Source organism: Heterocephalus glaber, unplaced genomic scaffold (genome assembly GCF_053883595.1).
Source record: "Heterocephalus glaber isolate CG9 unplaced genomic scaffold, H.glaber_assembly_v1.0 deba00001447, whole genome shotgun sequence".
Classification (NCBI taxonomy): domain Eukaryota; kingdom Metazoa; phylum Chordata; class Mammalia; order Rodentia; family Bathyergidae; genus Heterocephalus; species Heterocephalus glaber.
The window spans coordinates 11715251-11734881 of NW_028258299.1; the positions used below are offsets into that span (position 1 = coordinate 11715251).

At 42.8% G+C, this 19631-nt stretch overlaps 1 protein-coding gene across 18 annotated transcripts in view; it reads left to right on the plus strand.

The window, feature by feature from the left end:
* Nucleotides 1–19631, plus strand: part of Dab1 (DAB adaptor protein 1) — a 1105478-nt gene that overhangs the window by 968171 nt on the left and 117676 nt on the right. For 17 of the 18 annotated variants that reach the window (XM_087214676.1, XM_087214681.1, XM_087214675.1 and 14 more), the window contains one exon: nt 2588–2686. In XM_087214676.1, coding sequence (XP_087070802.1) covers nt 2588–2686 — 99 coding nt within the window. Of the gene's footprint in view, nt 1–2587; nt 2687–4690; nt 8583–19631 lie in introns of those variants that run through there. The other variant, XM_021248199.2, reaches the window with a different exon arrangement.

Here is a 19631-nt window from a genome sequence, read left to right on the forward strand (position 1 = left end):
AGTGTGGCAAGCAGCACTGCAAGGTTTGTTTTAAAAACCTATTTCTCAGCAAAACTCTGCAAGAAAGAGTTGTATATAGTAGAAGGAATCTTACTTCAGAATCAGGAAGATGACTGTCTGAATTCCAGTTCTGGAACTTACTTTCTCCTTTAGGTTTGGAAAGATCCCTTGACTCCTGACCTTAAGTTTACCCACTGATTCGATGAAGGAAGTAATTCTTAATTCCCAGGACTGCAGTGTGGGCTAAATTATATGACATGTAAGAAAACTTCTAGCATATAGTAGTCACCCAAGTGAATGTTCGACTCCTCAAATTCTAGTTTCTCATGGTGATGGACCGAGTCAGTGGTTGATACTGTGCAGACCCTGGAGCAGGACCCACATGCACCTTGTGCAGCCTGCCCAAGACTGCCTCAGGGACCTCTGTTACTTCTGCAAAATGCAATGATTCAGCTTGGGTGAGAAGAGCCCTGGGCATGCTGTGGTGACAGGCCTGCCTAGACTCCATGCAGCTTAACCCAGAGTCCTGTCTTACAAGAGAAACATGCCTCATCAAACTGGGTGTTTATTTCCCCAAAGTTAACACCATGCAGATAGTCTTTCATTTTTCATGTGACGCCAGCAACAGCGGCCCCAAGCATGGATGCTCCAGGAACATGCAGGAGAATTCTTTTCATTCTTTTTAGGTACAACCCTTTTCTGCCAGGGAGTTCTTTGGTAGCTTCCTGGAACAATCAAGCAAAGATGGTTTAGTGTCTAGTTGGTACTACCATGTGTCCAGAAGTATTGCTAGTTAATGTTGCAGACAGACTGTGAGCCCAAGACTGTGAGGACTTTCTTTGAGGCGGAAACATTAAAGCTACTCTTCCTAGCCAATGGTGCAACCCTGTCCCCAGTGTGTCCTGAGATGTCCTCTCCCAGGGGGAATTAAGAAAAAAGGACTCCAGTTTCCTCTGATTCAGTCCTTCTAGTCCTTCTAGTACTTTCCTTCCTCATAGGGGGCTCCTGTAGTCCATTTGCGCTACTATCACAAAATACAAGTGCTGGGTAATTTAAGAAGAACAGGAATTTACTTCCTTACAGGTCTGGATACTGGGAAGTCCAAGGTCAAGGTGCTAGTAGGGTCATTGATGGTGAGAGTCCAGTCTCTCTGCTTCCAAGATGATGCCTTGTTGCTCAGTTCTCTGGAGGGGACAAACCCTCTGTCCTCACATGGCAGAAAAAGAAACAGCAAAAAGAAGAACAAATATCCTTTTTCTCAAGTGCTTTTCTAAGGACTCCAGAAGTAGGAGTTACCTCTGGGATGCCAGACATACGTTGATCATCCCTCTGTGATCCTTCAAGGCATCCACAGTGAGCTAAAAAGCAAGCTGCACACTGAGGAATCTAGAAGCCGCTAAGGAAAAGGGGTGTGGGGGAGCATACAGAGACAAAGCACTTCGGTTTGAGTGTGAGTCCCCGTCCCAGCACTCAGAGGGCAGTGGTTGGCACAGGGGTCTCATGTGGATGTGGCAGTCCTGAGCTGGAAGAGAAACCATAGATCAGAGTTGCAAGGGGAGAGAATCTGGCTCCTTAGGATACAGACACAAAGTATAGAATAATGATTGTGAACAGCACGGGACAGTGAAGGGCTGAGTCTTGGTCTCAGCTCTTTCACCAATTCTTTGCATCATCTCAAGGCTGTCCACCTCATTTCAGAATAGTATTTTTCTCACCTTTATTTGGGAAACTAGAATCCATTCATTTTAGAGGGTTTTTTTTTATATTAACATTCTGTAGATGTGTGAGTAAAATGTCCTTGAGAATTAATAGGTGAGTTACGAAGGGGTCAGTTTCCTACTGGTAGCAGCCAAGAAGAACTTGGACCACCAGCTGTAACGACGGGCATTCATTACTAGAAGAAACTTGTCTTTATTTGTTTTTTTCGTTGTTGTTTTTTGTTTGGGGGCGTTTTTTGGTACGGGGGATCGAACATGTGTCCTTGCGCTTGTGAGGCAGGTGGTGAAACCACTGAGCTAAATCCCCAGCTCCAGAAACTTGTCTTTATTACACCGCCACAGTACTAGACACTTTACATAAATTTCCATTGCATTTTCTCAACCATGCAAAAAAGTATTTACACTAGAGGAGTGGAACTAAAAGGATAAGCAGTTTGTCCACGATTATGCAGAACCAAGAGCATAATCAGATATTCGAACTTAAAGAGAATCCCCACACCCAAAGTGCAGACAGTTGGTTACCCTCAAGAGCCTGTCCCTTCCCTGTGTCTGTGTTCACACCTGCTGCCCTCTACCACCTGTCAGTCACCCAAGCCGAAGCCCCGTGCCTTAAGAGCAGTGCCTGGTTCAGATCCCGGGGAAATGCCTTTCCCCTCTCAGTGTGCACAGGCAGGGAAAGAGCAATGAGTTGAGTGGTTCTGTATCCCTTTCAGATGCAAGCATGTTGCGTGGAGAAACCGGAAGGGCTAAGGGAAAGGCATACACATGATTAGTGACGTTAGTTGATGATATCTGACATGCCTTTGTGACCATTGGGAATTTTCAAGTGAAAACACTAAAGTAAAAAAACGTGTCCTTCCTTTCAACAGGGTGTTGTTGCTGGCGCTCGTTCCAAAGGAGAACACAAACAGAAAATCTTTTTAACCATCTCCTTTGGAGGAATCAAAATCTTTGATGAAAAGACAGGGGTAAGTAAAAGAATCACATGGCACTGTGAAATCGAACCCATTGACAGATATGGCCTTAAAGCTCCTACTCGCTGGGCAGGAATATCAAACAAGCATAAAAACACATAAAGCAGCTGACACACTCGATCAACTGTGATCGTCCATCAAAGCAAGTCTCTTCTGACTTGGCCACAGTGTGACTGCATTGTGCTCCTCATAGTGTAATTGTGATAAAAGTGTCACATCAACCTGGTGATCTAATGGGAGATTGATGGGTTTTGAAGAGCAGTGGTGTTGTGACAATTTAAGTTACATTTCTTGGTGTGCTGGCAACTCTGATGGCATGCTTCCTACAAAGGGACACGTACAAGTCTTTGGACTTGCTCAAAGCATCCAGATTCTCTTGAGTGTAACCCATAGCAATTGCTGTAATCAGAAAGAAAATATAGAGTTCTCAATCATAAAAAAACCTCTCTGTACAAGCAGGAAATGTAAGGGTTGATATGTTTGTTGAACCCACCAAAGAAGTGGTTTGTGTTTCCATCAACCTCACTTCTGTGATTAACTCCAGTCTCACCCCCAGAGCTCACCTGACACTGTTAGGTCTTACTCGCCGGTGGTAGGGAAAAGTGGAAAAAACCATCTATGATCTTGGGCTGAGAAAGGGAGACTCCAATGGATGCATTTTTCCTTTTATTTATTCCATGTTTCACGGCTTATAAAACACCTTCTTTGAACTTTCCAAAGATAATTTATCAAGCACTTTATGTACAACTCGACCAGCCAAGTTACTTGACCTCAGTCATTTTGCATTACTAGTTTCTTTTCCTAGTTCTGACTAGTATTATGAGAGTGGTAGGATTATAATTTAAAAAGTAAAAAGGTTTTCTCTTGAAGAAATATTACTTTTAAATAACTATTATAAGAATCAACATTGCTTATAACAGCATTATTCACAAAAACCAAAGGGTGGAAGCAACCCAAGTGTCCGGTGATGCATGATTAGATACACAAAATGGAGTACATAGATAAAATGGACGGACGGCTACGGAGACTTAATTCAGGTACATGGCTACAACCTAGATGAAGCCTGAAGACAGTATGCTGATGAAATAAGCTAGGCACAAAAAGACAAACACTGTAATTCTTAAATGAGGTGCCTAGAATGGTATAGCTCGTGGAGACAGAAAGGGGAATGATGATTGCCAAAGGTTAGAGGAAAGGAAGAGCAGGAAGTTACTGTTCAGTGGGGATAGGGTTTCAGTTTGGAAAGATGAAAATATTATGGAGATGCATGGTCGTGATTGTTATGACAGGAAAGGAGTTACAGAATGCTACTGAACTGTCCCCTTAAAAACAGTTAATATGGTAAATTTTATGTTACATATATTTTACAATAATAAGTAACTAGTAATAATTAGGTTGAATACCTCCCATTTATGAGATGCATCTTTGTCATTTTACACTGTTTCATCCTCACAACAATTCTGTGAGATAAGGAACAGCTACAATATCCACCTGTTTTCTGCGCCTGTGGTGAAACAACGAAACAGACTAACATTATCTAGAAAAGAGATTTACGTTGCTTATACTTCTAGAGGTTCGAAGGCACACAGCCCCAGCATCAGCTTGGCGCTGGGGAGAACCCGGTATCTGGTAGCACTCCAACAATGTGAGCATGTGTAGGAGGGAGAGATCATGTCTCAAAAGAGAAAGCCAGGAGCCCGGGGTTCTGTGTCCCTTATGAGGGGAGTGCCCTCCCGCAATGGGCCTAAAGACCTCCCAGAAGCCCCACCCCCTCCTAACATTACCATACTAAAGACCAAGCCCCCAGAACGGGAACCCTTGAGAGATACACTTAAGCCATAACCAAGCCACTTCACCAACTATACATTCTATGCCAGGCGTGGTTGCAAACTCTTCATCAGTGTCAGGCTCTTTCATCTGCACAGTCACCCATGTGATACTCGTATCATTTTCTCTATTTTACAGTTGGAGGCATCAAAAACAGAAAAGTTTCCATAACTTGCTGAGCATAAGTGGTGGAAGAGACAGGATTATAACCCAGAGAGTCTGGCCCACAAGTCCTTTTGGTCATCCACGATGCCGGTTATCTCTTTGGATAAGTGACTTTTCTAAATCCCCATGTTACATATTTTGATGAGGAAGTCAGGCCGGTGCTGCCATAAAAGAGGACACAGGAGAAGCTGAGTTAAAAACAAGGCATATTGTACCAAGAAGTCCTAGATGTAGGAGCCACAGTGTGCCACTCAGGGACACATGGGAGACATCAGGTTGGTCAGGGCAAAAGGCGGAAGTGGAGGGAGCCTTTGGGCCATGGCCTGTACTGAAGTTTCCACAGGAAACACAAGGAGGGCAGGGTGGACAGTCCGGATTAGCTGACTGGAATGCTTTTGTCTGGCTCTGAGCCAGAGTAGTCCCGGGTGCTGGCACCTCGCTGCAGAATGATGAAAGCATAGGGACCAGTTGAACAAGTCTGCCTCTGGATTGGTTAGTTTGCCTGTCGTAGACACCAACCCAGATAGACCCTAGCTGAGAACTAGCTAGTTCTGGGAGGGGTGGTGTCTCCCTAGCCAGAAAGGTTTTTTAAAGATGTCAAAACATCTTAATATTTGGATAATTTTAAAAAATATTTACAGTACAACCCAGAAAGCAGGAGGCAGAATGGAAATTTACTCCATTCCAACTCAGGTTGGCCTGAACCAAAAATCAATGTAATTAACTCAAAAAGGTGGGCCTACCTGCAGATGCATGGTAGGCGGAAGTTTAGAAGGAAGGCACAAGCGTGGGTAGAAAATGAGCCTAAACTTAACCTCTCTTGCCTCTATCCAAGTAAGGTTTCAGAAACCAGGAAAGTATTTCCTGTTCCTGGAAAGATTACATTTTAGAGACCTGTGCTCAGTTTTTCAAAAAGATCTTGGCATATCGAGGGATATTCTGGTCAGGAGGACAGAAGTGGCGGGATAGAGGGACTGTGCTATGCCAAGTCTACTTGACACCTACAGGACATCAGCAGGTCCCATAACAAGAGAAGGTGGTGAGCTTTCAAAGCACACGACATGGAGAACACTGCTGTCCTTCAGCTCCCTTCATGGATGCCAAGGAAGGCAGGTCAAGCCTAATGGAGAGATTGTTTCATGAAAATTTATATGTCCCAATGCGAGGATGTCATCGCCAGCCCCTCCTGAGCTCTGGCTCTATCTCTTACCATGACAACTGGCATAGTTGGAGGGATGAGGCGAAGCAGGACCTCTAGTGTTGGGCATTTTATCTTGTTTGGGGCTATGGTTCAGGCTGTGTGTGCCCCACCACCATATAGGTCATGCCCAGATAATTAAAGTCCTAATCACCTCTGTTTTAACTAATGAAGAGAGTTAGTTTGCATTCTTTACCTTTATCTACCTCCTCTCTCAAAGATGACTAAACTGGCTCCTAAAAGATACTACCGAAGTGTGGAGCAGAGTTTTTGATTCTTTATATGGACACAAGGAATACACTAGTAAAAATCATTATTTTTGCCTTGGAACTATTTGGGTTGATGGAGAAAATGTCAGATCCCAAGTGGAAAATCAGGAAACAGGCAGTTAAATGTTTTCTGTCTGGCTTAGTCTACTCTGGATCTGTTTGATTAACATTAGGCCCCTGTCGCATCGAGCTTCCATGACCTTAGCTCGTTAATATGCCTTAACACAAGTCCTTGGAAAAAGGGTTAGATGGATTGAATTTGTTTAAATCTGAAGTAGAGATGATGAAACTCGTAAGAGTTGTGTAATAGAAGGAGCTGACTCGCTCTGTGTAACCTCCAGGAATGGAACCCAGACTTGTTGATAGAAGTTTCTATTAGGCAGTTCCAGTTTATTGGCGATCTGTTAGGCAGAGCTGCTTAGCAATGAGATGAGCTGACATCTGTGAGAGTTTACCATCCACCACCGGGGATAATCCAACCACGACCGGATGATGGGATATTGTTGAGGGGAGTCAGGTAGTGGGTGAGGTGTTAAGCAGAGCCACACTATCTAAGTTGATTGCTGGGATGAGAATTTTAAGATTCTGTGTCTAGCTGAAAGTACTGCGTATTGATGTTTTTTATTTGAAAACCCTGGGTGAGAGATTATGAGCAGGAACAGTTTACTGAACCTCTGTCCTTGCCCCAGCAGGGGACTGACGGAATTGTGCAGGAAGGGAATCTAAGTGCAGTCTTTTGCTCTCCGTATCAAAGAAATGGAAAACTGGCTCTTTGTCATTTGGAATGACAAATCTTAGTTGTTTATCTTGTCTAAGGTATTTTTGCTCAAGCTTGACTGCACTTTAAAAAAAAAAAAAAAAGCTGAGGAAAGAAACATTTGCAGAACGTGACAATAGCTAGAATTTTAAAATCCAAAAGCTGTCAAAAATGTTTTGATCCCAATTAAAGAGACCCTTTGCAGCAATTTACACCCTGTCTTGAATTTCAAAGAACTCCTGATCCCAATCTTTATAGAAGAAAATTTTGTTTTATTATTAGCATGTTGCAAGGAATAAACCAATACTGAAAGCTGTTCATATTTTCAGATCCTTGGATATTGCCAATCTATCCAGCAAATCCATAGGAACACAGAAAATGTCACACCTTGGTAACCATTGTGTGATTCGTAAGAAGAGAAAGAGTAGCAAAGGTTTCTATATTAATGTGTTCTTAGATCTTCAGACCAGACCAGCAGACAGCAAAACAAGACTGTTGTCATTTTAAATTCATAGTTGAGGAAACCAGGGTTCTGGATGTGTCCCAGACTTGTTCATACCTTGCAACCCCAAGACCCCTATCTGTACAGTGAACCCCACTGATTTGCATCTGTCATCATCTACAGTGTTAGTCCTTAGAAAGAAATCACAAATATGGCAAGACTCTGAAGCTAACACTGTTCCCTGGCCTGGAAGGTGGTAGTGGTCTTCATCAGCTTCTCAAGAAGGTCCAACGTCCTTGTTTTCAGAATCACATGTGAATTTTGCCTGTTTATTTGAAAGTATGAACATGTTTCTAGGTCTCCTAGGTGAACCAGTCTAAATGTGCTACTACAGTTTTATGAAGTAGATTTTTTTTTTGTAACTGGGGATCAAACCCAAGGCCTTCACATTGAGCTATATCCCCAACCTTTTTATATATTTATTTTTATTTTGTGGGGGTGTGTAAATCTTGAGGTTGCTTGCCTGGGCTGGGCTCAAATTTGTAATCCTCCTGCCTCTGTGTCCCAGAATGCTGGGATTCCAGGCATGCACCTTCCTGTATAGCTTGAAGTAGATGCCATGATTGTCACCATTTTACAAAGGGAAAATCTGAGACCCAAATAGTTTAAGTCACACATCTAAGAAGTGGCAGGACTGGGATTCAACTCCAGGCAACAAATTCTTGATTTTGGAAAGCTGTCGCTGATAACAACATACCAATTTTATAGATGATTTCTTCCTTTTGTACATATTCAAGCACATTCAGCATTATCTCTGTGCGGCCACCACCATCTCAGTTCCGTTCTGATGAGCTTTCCTGGGTGAAGACAGAGGTGGGGTTACAGCTGGGACTGTGTGCCCATCCATACTTAGGTTGTCCTGGGTGATGGAATGTTGACAGGCAGACACCTGGGTCTTCCAGCAGGAGCATATTTCATGCTTTCTATGCCCTGTGCAGCTCTATCCTGGGCTTTTAAAGATGGGTTTGACATAGTCCTTGGCCCTGAGGCATCCATAGTCCGGTAGCAAAACCAAACTCACAAGGTAGACTGACAGCTTCACAGGCATGGGTATGAATAAAGCTGTCTGTGCTCAGGGATCAAGGCCCAGCTCTGCCTAGAGTATTCCCGAGGATTTTCACAGAAAAGAGCATGCTGACTTGGCGGTGGAAGAGTGAACTGGAAAAGATCAGGTAAGTAGAGAAGTCAGTGTTTCTAAATGCATAGATGTCTAAAAAAGAAAGATATATGTGCTCATTCCTTCTTCCTGAAGGAAATATTTACTGAATGCCTCTGTAAACACAGATAATAAGGGTCTGCCTTTGCATTCCTCACTGTTGTCTATCTAGTTAGGACAATGACTCGCACATTGCAGGTTCCCTGTAACATGCACTGCATTGGAAATGTAATGAATTCGTGATTAGGCACCGACAAAGGTACCAGAATAACTAGGGCATAGCAGCAAGTGAGAGGTAGCAAGCGGACAAGGGTTCACTACCATCCCTCATAATACATTAATACATGGCTAATTGTGCTTTAAATGCAATGGCTACACCTAAATTTCAGGACCCATTTAATAATTTTTTCCACAGTGAAAGCCAGACGTCATGTTGGTTGTGTCTTGTCAGAAATGGGTATGTTCTTCCTTCAGGTCAAACTGCATGTTTGGATGTGATTTGGGGCCAGCAGCTGAGGTAAAAGAAGGAAGCTGGACTCTAGGAGGGAGACAAGCAGGAGGATGAGTCTGGGTCACCCCTCGGTCATTGCTGTCTGTCGTCCTGGCCGTGGACTGGCACAGGACTGGCACCCCTGACTCTCCCATAAACACAGTGTGAAGCTCAGAGCAGGCACCTTTTGTGTGTGTCTCTTGACACCTGACAATTCTCAGAGGTTCCATTGTTCTCCTTTTGTAGATGAGTCATCTAGAGCACAGGTAGTTAAGTGACTTACACAAGGTAGCACAAGTGGAACTCAAATGCAAATGTAATAATTTCTGAGATTGTTTCCTTTCTTTTGCCCCTGAGGTTCTCCACTTGACTCATTCTGTCTGCCTGAAGGGTGTTTAAGACATCCCTGTAGGCATTTTCAGTGAGTGCCGGGATTTGTTAGAGATCAAGGGTGCTGGACATTCTGCCATGCTCAGGACAGGCATACGCAGCAAGAGATATTTTCCTCTGCTGAATGACTTCCAAATGTCTTTCCAGACATTCACGTGGATTGCAAACCTGTTTATAAATATAGTGGTGCTTTGGTACTCTTGGTTAACTAGTCCCGAAAGGCACAAAAAGTACTAAAAATGATAAGGACCAAATTCATTGCTTTGGCCAGAAAGGGTAGCAAGTCAGAAGGCCATCAACACAGAGAGCTTCTAGCCTGCCACTGAGAACCAAGCAGATGGAGAGTCCTGGGACAAACTATGTCCAATCAAAACACGTCAAGTACCAAGTTCAAGAGGTTTCAGAGCAGTCAAGTACCAAGGTGTGACTATACTTGAATCTAACACTTCCATATAAACAAGGTCATTTTATTGCATATTTGTGACACCAAATTTTCAGAAGTGCAGCTAAGCCAAGAGGAAGAGGTGCTTTGTTTCATTGGACTCTCATGGAGGTCATCTATCATTTGGGAAAAACCACACCACTGAGATGCTCTCCGCATCCGAGCGACTTCCACAGCCCAGTTCCATCTGCTTCATGGGCACCCTGGCTTTCACTGTGACTCTGCTTGTTGTGTAGGTCTTTAATAGTGTCTCAAATACATAGAAAGGCAGTCAACAATATTGAGTTAAATGCCCTCTTCAACCTGTTCATTCGGTATGCAGAAGTGTAGACATATGACTGTGTCACTGTTCTTCTGTTGTTGTAACTAAGTATTTATGCACAGAAATTCACATTATTTTTAAAATCAGTGACCATTTTTTAATATCTCCTTTATGTTATAATTAGGATATTTTGATTCGTGTATATATTCAACTTTATGTGGATAGGTAGATCATATAATCATTTCCAGACAATAAAAGCAAGATTATAAAACATTTGGTATTAAAGGATGTTGGAGGTTAGATAAGATGGGCTGAGAACCTGTCAAGACCATCTCAGCATTTTAATTGGCTTGTTCCTTTGTTCATTCATTCCACAAGTGCCTGTTATGCCAAAGGGACATTCTAGCTGGTGGACTGGTTGGACCAGCCTGCGTCTCCCCTTCAGGAAACACGTAGTCTGGGAGGAAATAAGATGCATGTAAATACCTATAGATGTAAAGAATTATGACTATAATAAGAGACAGAGGGCCGGGGATTTAGCTCAGTGTTTCTGCTGCCTGCCTCGCGAGCACAAGGACCCGAGTTCAATCCCCAGTACCAAAAAAATGAAAAAAACAAATAAGAAACAGATACCAAATTGTCATGGCAGTTCAGGAGAAATGGTTTCTTCCATCTGAAAAAAAAAACCATAGATTTAGGAAGAAAAGACTGAGCCTTGAAGGATGCACAGTTTGGAAGGTAGAGAAATGGGGGGCAGGTGTCCAGCAAAGGGAATTATAAGTTCTCACTGTGGAAATGTAAAGAGTTCGTGATTAGGCACTGGCAAAGGTACGAGAATAACTAGGGCATAGCAGCAAGTGAGAGGTGCTGCTGGGAAGAGCTGGGAAGGTCCTGGCCTGGTAAATGCAGGGTGTAGTGAGCTGCTGAATGTTTGGGGATCGGACTGCTGTGGGTGAAGGGAGACTGAGAGAGCCGGCAGGGCAGGGTCCATGGCAGCTGGTCCCGCCAGAGAGTTCTGATTGAGTCATGCCCCTCCCTGGCAGCCTCAGTTGTGTTTCCATGTACACCACGGGCCTGTGGCTGTACTGAGCACACACAGATGTAGCTTCAGCGAATATGCAGCCACCATTAGCCCACAAAATGCCTTGTGTAATTAGAGAAAGGTCCCTTTTCTGAAAGCCCATTCCCATTCCTGGGGCTGTTGGAATAAGAATATGCGTTTTTGATGACTATTCTGTGATTGTGCAGTGCGCACCCTGTCAGCCTTGTGGAGCCAACCAGGAAGTGTTGTGGGAAATTCTCCCTTCCAGCTTTCTGGACACACCATGCTCTGCCCAGCTGCCATTATTTGTTCAAGGTGACCCCTCCACCTTGAGTATGCTTGGCTTTTCTTCAGCTACTGAGCATCTCATCATCTTTCAGAGTCCAGTGGCATTGGTGAAAACAGCAGCATCACAGAACCGTTGCCCTTTGTCCAGGCCCTTCTCCAGGCCAGGGGCTGTGTTCAACTAGCCTCGTTACTTAGATGTTTCATGCTTGGAGAAGCAGTGCATGCGGCCCACCAGTGCAGCCCTTGCGTGGGGTGGGGCAGAGGACTGGGAGCTGGGCTGCAGACTGAAACCAGCCCTCCTTGGGTCTGCGCCAGCCTGCCTGTGGGGATGGAAAGCAATCTTTCTGTTTCAAAAGCAGCATTTTTAATTGAGAGATACAAATGATGTCCTGTATGTTATATACAACATGGTGTTTTGAGGTATGTATTCATTGTAGAGTGGTAAAAACATTTAAAATCCACCCTGTTTGGGGTGAAATCCCCAGACCGGAGTCATCGTGTTGTGCAGTTTCTCTTAAACTTGCTCCTCTTGTTTAACAAAGAGTTTAGGTCCTGTAACTAGCATCACCCCAATTTCTTCTAACATATGTGGCCTTTGGTAACTATCATTCTGTTCTCTGCTTCTATGGATTCAAGGTTTTTAGATTCCATGTGTAAGTGAGATTGTGTAGCATTTATTTTTCTGAGCCTGGCTAATTTTACATAACATAATACCTTCCAGGCTCATCCACATTGTTGCAAATGACAGGATTTCCAGTTTTTTCAAGGCCCAGCAGTATTCCATGGTGTATGTACGCTGATCTATTGACCCACTGATAGAACTTCGGTTAATTTTGTATCTGGGCTCTTATGACTAATGCTGCAGTGAACACAAAATGCAGACATCTCTTGGACTTACTGATTTCAGTGCCTTTGGATATAGTATCTATAATTTGGTGGAATTGCAGAATGATATCCAGAGGGAATTGCTAATTCAAAACAACTTTCTTAATGCTTTTGTGCCTCTGTATACTCATCTGTAAGATGAGGCTGATAAGATTACCTATGTCTTGGGAATGGTGCAATATGAATTTAATCCCCTAAGAACTAGAATAGTGCCTGGCATAAGAAAACTGCTACATATTAGCTAATATGGTTTTATTAGATGTATCATCCTGTATAAGTCTTTCTATGTCCTCTAAGCAGAATTTTAAAATATTGCATAATGCCCCTATAGCATCTGCGGCTCTCCTGCACCCTAGCGCGTCTGCCTCATAATCAGTTGGCCCACACCTCCGTTGGTCTATAAGCCCCGCATGGTGCCCTGTCTCATCCATTGCTTTATCTGCAGGGCCTGGCACTGGAGGCTGGGGCATGTAACAGAGGTGCTAATTAGACATTGGAAGAAGAAGTAAAAGAATTCCAGTGGGGACAGAATGTAAGGAAAAGATGGAGGGAAGAAGACAACAATGATACTGAACTGATAAAGAAATACCAAATGTCTTGGCCAGATATAGAACCCAGGATGTTACATACCAAAGATGCACATTTTGCCATGCAGACAGTGGCTAAAGCACAACTACTGTACATTTTTCAGAATTTTTCAGCCCCAAGATGCCAGAAGATAAAGGACCCTTAGGTATCAACTGCCTACTTATTTGTAAATGAAGAAATCTAGAACCCAAAGAAAAGTGACCTCTGAAACCTTCCAGCAAATTATTTGCAAATGTCTGTAATAGGACATCACTCTGGACTTGTCTGACTCACTCTCTCTTGAAGCAGGAGGTAGAAAGTGGCCTCTCCCTCCACTCTTTTATTTTTCCGTTCTTTTCCCTCATATTCTTTCCCACTCTCATAGTCTTTCTTGCTTTCTTCAATGTTTAGAGCTCCCACATGCTCCAATAGCTGCCCTAGATCTGCTGAATATCAAATAACCAACATCTAAAGGGAAAAATTAGGTTTCCGTATCTTCAGTGTCAAGTTGGATGATCCTGGGCTTTGACTTATCACCATAAAAATCAATTCATAGCTAAAAATCAAAAATACTTTTAGAAACTGGTCTATCAGGAAATTGCCTATGTGAGATAATTTAGAGAACAAAGTCTATAATTCCTGATTGAGGAGAAAGCAGGTTCGTAACCCCCGTGAAAGGGGGACCATGAAACTGTTGGAGCAGCTTTGGCAATGCTGTACCTTTCTCTTAATGAATCCTCTTACTAATCTTGGTCTTTAAAGAAGTAAGAGGGCAATATTTTGTGTGCTAGCTGCATTTACCTGCTTGATTTCGTGTAATCCAGTCCTGGAAGAACTCAGCCTAAGAAGGTGTCATTCTCCCTGGTCAGACATGGGCACTGCGACCGGAGATGCTCAGGGACCACACAAGAACAAACATGCAGAGGGGCTTGGAGTTGGCAGCTGACCCCACCATGCTGGGTGCTAGGAGCTTTGGTCTTTCCCCTCCAGGTGATGGGACCACTGCCCTTCAAGGCCATGCTCAGGACTTCTTTTGCCTCTTTTTTTTTTTTTTTTTTTTTTTGCCTCTTTTGAACAAGTGACCCCTCATCTGCTTACCAGCGGAAGAAGCCAATCTTCCCTGAGGGCCGAAAGCCAAACCCTCCTAATGAAGGTTTCTCAGCTGCTACTCTGGCCTCTGAAGCAGAGCAAATTGCTGTGTGACTTTGGGAATGGTCCATCTACTTGCTCTTGGGGCCTCTAGTAACCCAGGAAAACCTATAAGGGCACCGTTTCTTAAAGGGAAAGTATTTAAGATTCAAAAGTCAGACAGCCTCCATCACAGCTACTTAACTCTGCCATTTGCCACTGTAATCACCACATGTAATCGACAAATGAACAGGGCTGCATTCCAATAAAACTTTATGAAAACATGGCTAGCCTACAAGCCAACATCTGCTAAATTAGTTCTGGTTGATTATTAAAGACTTTATGTAATTTTCTCATTGTGATCCTAGCAGGGCCAGGCAGCCCTCAGGGTAGGAGGGTGAGGACCACATGAGGATTCCTCGTGCTTCCTTTCTGAATTCTTTGTTTCCTGAACTTCTGTGACTGGCTGAGGTGGTAAACTTCAAAGATAAGTGTTCATCTCTGAGGGAATGTGTTATTTATTACTGCCACTGTTTGAATACTAATTGCCAGCCACAGTGCTAAAAACTTCATGTACATTTTTTCCTCATTGAGTTCATGCAGAAAGTGTGTCAGTTACATGTTGGTAATCCACATTTTACATGGGAGGGCGAGACTTCAAGGTTAAAGAGAAGTCACTTGAATGGTACCACTCTTAGGTTTTTATTCATTTACTCATTCAAAAAAGTATCTATCTAGCACCCACTGCATACCCTGGAGTGCCTTCAGGGATTTCCATACCTTGGCCAATGAGAGGAAGATCTTTGTCTTGCAGGGTTTGCATTCTAACATGGGGAGGCAGGAAAGGAACAACAGATGTGTGTAAATAACGTATCTGCTAAAATGAAATCATGCTGTGGAAAAGGAAAAACGTAAGGCAAGGTTAGGTCATTTTCCCCATTGTATTTTCTTTGTTGTGGCAAAAGGACATGTAAGCATTGTAAATCTCAAATATTAGTATGTTGTGGGGGCTTCCAGGAGATGTGAGGGTCAACTGAGCGATGGAGAAAAACACTTCTGAAAATTCTCACCCAAATTCCAGGGGCCATCACACTCGATGAATCAGAGTTGTCCGTTTCTGTGCCTCTGCTTTTTATTGAGAGGGCTGATTTTTTTTCACTTGAGGTCTACTGTTTATTTTAAACTTTAACATAAAACTCATTTTCCATGACTGTGCCTTGGTTATTTAACAGGTGCTTCTATTTTTTATGAAGCCACTCCTGGTGGGAGCTTTTTGTATTGATGGGTGATACGGTAATGAGGGGCAGCACTGATAGGATGATTCTTTGTGTTTCTCTTTCGTGCTTTACACCAGGACACAAGTGGAGACGCATTCATAGTTCTGGTTGTGGTAAAAGAGTGTGTTCTTATGGATGGCAAGGGACTGGGTTAAGGGCCTGAGGGCCTGGTAAGATGCATGTCCTGGGAGGGAGAAGTGCAGGAAGCGACCTGAGGCCAGGTGACCAGTCCTGTAGGGAAGGGTGTGACTTTGCTGTCAAAAGACTTGAATTTGAGTCCTCACTACATCACAGATATGCATGTTGGACTGCAGTGGGAAAAGAAACAGCACTGTGGCAGAGGAGGTGATGATCAGGATCACACTATTTCACTAGATCTTACATTACATACCTGTCACTTCATACTTTGTGAATCACTGAAGCCCTTCGCATCTCAGTGTTTTCCTTTGAAGTCAGAGGAAAGTAATTAATTAGCCAATCTTCATAATCATCTTGTGAGATAGAGGTCTTCTTATTTCCTTTTTTACAGAAGATGCCACTGAGGTTCAGAGAAGTGTGGTCGAAATCAGGGTACCTCTGCTAGGAAAGCGAGCCCTGGCACCATGCTGTTTCATAAGACCCCAGTTTTCTGACTGAAACAAGGAAACTAGGACCTGCTAGTGTTGCGCAACAATGGCTAGGCTGTCACCTGAGAAAAATCGCCTCAGTGATCTGCTTGTTTCCCTTTCCAACATGTGTGGCTTTGTGCTGTATGAGTTACTAACCATACACATATTTAATTCTAGGATTAACAACGTGTTAGTCTAATAGCTTGTATTTTTGTATCTTTTATACTCAGTCACTACTACTTTCTTGGACTTTTCACTGCTTTCTGTATAAACTGTGCTAAGCTGGTAAAAGTAAATTTGCATGTGTTGGCACTTGAAATATGGACTGCAGAGAGAGTTTCACCAAGGAAGAAAGAGAAATATCGGACTGTGAATGACCTGAGGGCAGGACCATGGTTTGATCATTCTTGTATCTCCTGCCTCTTGGTCAGAGCTTGGCTCTTGGTAAGTATTGTTGGAATGCGCTGAATTGGTAGCTGCAGAAGTGAAGAGCCTCTGATTTGCCTCCCTGTCTAGCTATGTCCATATGGCCCCATCGTTTTCAATGGCATCTCTCACCTGTGACCACCTGGACACAGAAAATAGCAGCTCTGTCCCATCTTCCCATGGGCTTCAGTGATATAATCCGCTTTATTCCAGCCATGTCTGTTCTTTCCAGGGTTCTTTTTACTTATAGGTGAAGAGAAGGCTGTATAAAATGTATTAAAGCTTGCATGCAGTGCATTAATTCTCTAGTTCTGGTGTAATTAATGACCTTAATGCCAAGGTAACTTGTTCTCCCTCAGTTTCCTTTCTATTGCCCCATCCATCCAACTTGCTTTCCTCTCCCCTTCCCTTTTCTCCTACTTTTATATGCATGTAGGTAGGCTTATCTTTTCTATTGCCATTTATATTTTCCCAAGGACATCGTGGAATACCTATCATGGGTAAGATATAAGGGATAACTTGCTATAAAAGAGAACAATGCATTGTGTAGAGTGCCAAGAAGATAAGGGCTGGAAGAGAAACCAACATTTATCGAGGTCCTACTATGTGTTGAGCACTGTGTTAATATCACAGTGCACATCGCTAGACAATGGAGACAGTGCCTGCTTATCTGCAGCACGAGTCTGGCCTCTCCCACTCACCCCATGCCCTGCCTGGCTAGGGACCCCTCCCCTTGAGGAACCTGTGGAATTCGCACCTCACATGTTTAATGCCATGGCCTCTGGCGAATGTGCAAGTGTGGATTGATCCAAGAGACAAGAGGGAAAAGGTCAGCTTTGCAGAGCTGGTCAGGGACGACCTGGGAACGGCATGGATTCTGTGCTGGGGTTGTGTGCTCAGTAAGGTGTACACAGTGGCTTCTTCTTTCCTCACAACTGCACAGCACACTGTGGGTCTGACCAGCCCTGTTCTTCTTCATGTGATGGAGGGGCTGGAGGACAGAGACACTAGGGCACTCAGGACAAAGGCAGCAACTTACAGCTCCGCGGAAGCCTTTCAGCTGTAGACAGCATCTGTGCTGTGGCTGCAGCCAAGTATTTCTATAGAGATCACCCCAGCACTTAGCCCTCCTTTTCAGCTGCCTCAGCCACATAGCTCAGAGATTTGCTTTCTGGAATAGGTTTGACTTCTTAAACTGTTTCAAAAATCAAAAATCTGCAAAAAAAAAAAAAAAAAAAACCAGCAAAAACTACCAGGGAAGAATGGCCTCAATATTGAAGTAAAAAATGCTAGCACCTCCATAGTCGGAGGTTGGAATTTTTCATGATGTCTGGCAGATGTGCAGACTACTTTGAAGTCCTGTATTTAAAAATTTGAAAATACAGATTTCGCTGGCAATCGTCTAAGCTCCAGACTGTCGTAACCTCACTTTGAGGAAAGGACAGTTCATCTTCTGTATAAATGGCTCCAAGGAGAGCAGCTGAGACTCTCAGACACGGAATGCATCGTTGCCCAACTCTGCCTGTGCGGGTGATATATTCACCCATGGGAATAGACATGCACACTCTTTCATGTTTACTCTGCACTGTCAAAGTCTGTGGCTGTGCCCCAACCCTGCGCCCTCATCTGTGTCCTATGGTACAGCCACCCTAGAACTTAACAAAAAGCTCTTCATCTGATACAGCGATGAAAAGAATCTCTTCTGTTTGAGAAGCTCTTTGTAGTCTTCAAAGTGCTCTTACTTTGTTTCTTGCAACTGATCTTCACATTAATCTTACAAGGTACATATTACACACGCCTTGTACTCAGGATGGATCTGGGGCTCAGAGAGGTTAATTGCTGTCCCAGAGTCACACAATGGTAATTGATGGAACATGATCCTTATTTATATGCATAAGAGCCATATATTTATTACAGAAATTTATAAACTATAGAAAAGTCATAAAGAAGAAAGTACAAATCATCTGAAATTCCATCTCATAGACATAATCCACTTGCTATTTTAGGATCTGAGTCTATTCCACCAGTCTTATTTACATGAGTATAATTTTTAAGAGTTGAAATTTTATTATAGCTTGCTTTTTCTTTGATACCAGGGATCGAACTCGGGACCTTGCACTTGTGAGGCAGGCAGAGGCACCACTGAGCTAAATCCCTGGCCTGAAATTTTATTATATATGCTGCTTTTTTAGCCTTTTTATTTATCCGCATCTTTCCTTACATTAAATATTTCTCTATATATCATTTTCAGTCACTAAAGCATTGTAGCATACGAGTACCATGTACTATACTGTAATACACACCACACTAGTGGTCGTGAAGGTTGTATTTGCAGCTCTGAGCTCATCTCTGCACAAGTGTGTGAATATTTTCTTCGGTTAAATTTGAGAATCACTGTCAACATGTATGTATCTTTTTAAGCCTTTTGATATGTTTTGGTCAAATTACATTCTAAAAATTGTGCTGCCAGATGTATGATCGTACCTGATGGTATGTAAGTACTTATTTTAAACCTTAATTTTTAAATTTTTGATATTAAGCTTTAGCTTAAATGCCTCTGATTTAATATCAGTATCTCCTGATACTCATAGGTCATTATTCTGGAAGAGTATAATTGTAGAGTCTGTGTTTTATACTAATGGTCTCCTAGCTGTATGTACAAGTCTGAATGATGCCAGTAGACATTATGAATTGGGTGAAGTTGGGTTTCACTCATAGGGCTTGACTTACCAGTTCCAAGTGTTAACTGTCTGGACCACCATTTTTCCCTTGATTATATACTTTTGCAGATCTATGTTCAAGGCAATATCATTGAATATCCATGTATGGTAAATGTCACCAAGAGAAGAAAACTTGGCTATCTGTGTTACTATAATTTAAGATTTCTGATCTTTGGCTTTCGAGCAGAGTAAAATTCTCTTATATATTTATTTCTCCACATAAAACTGTGTAATCTTAGGCAAGGCATATCCCTCTCTGAGCCTGAGTTTTCTCTATTATGGATTGGAGAGGAAGCTGATTAGACTTTCTTTGGAGGTCTGTTAGAGTAATTCAGAGAGAGAGAGAGAGAGAGAGAGAGGATGCATGTGAAAGTTATTTGCAAATTATAAAACTCTCCATGCTAGAGTGACTTGTCTCAAGAGAAGAGTCAAGATGGCACTACACAAATATCAACAAATGAACAAACTCCCCCTCTGATGTCCTTCATTCTAATGGCTTGCTATCACCTGTGGAGAATGAGTTTATGGAGAAAAGAAAAA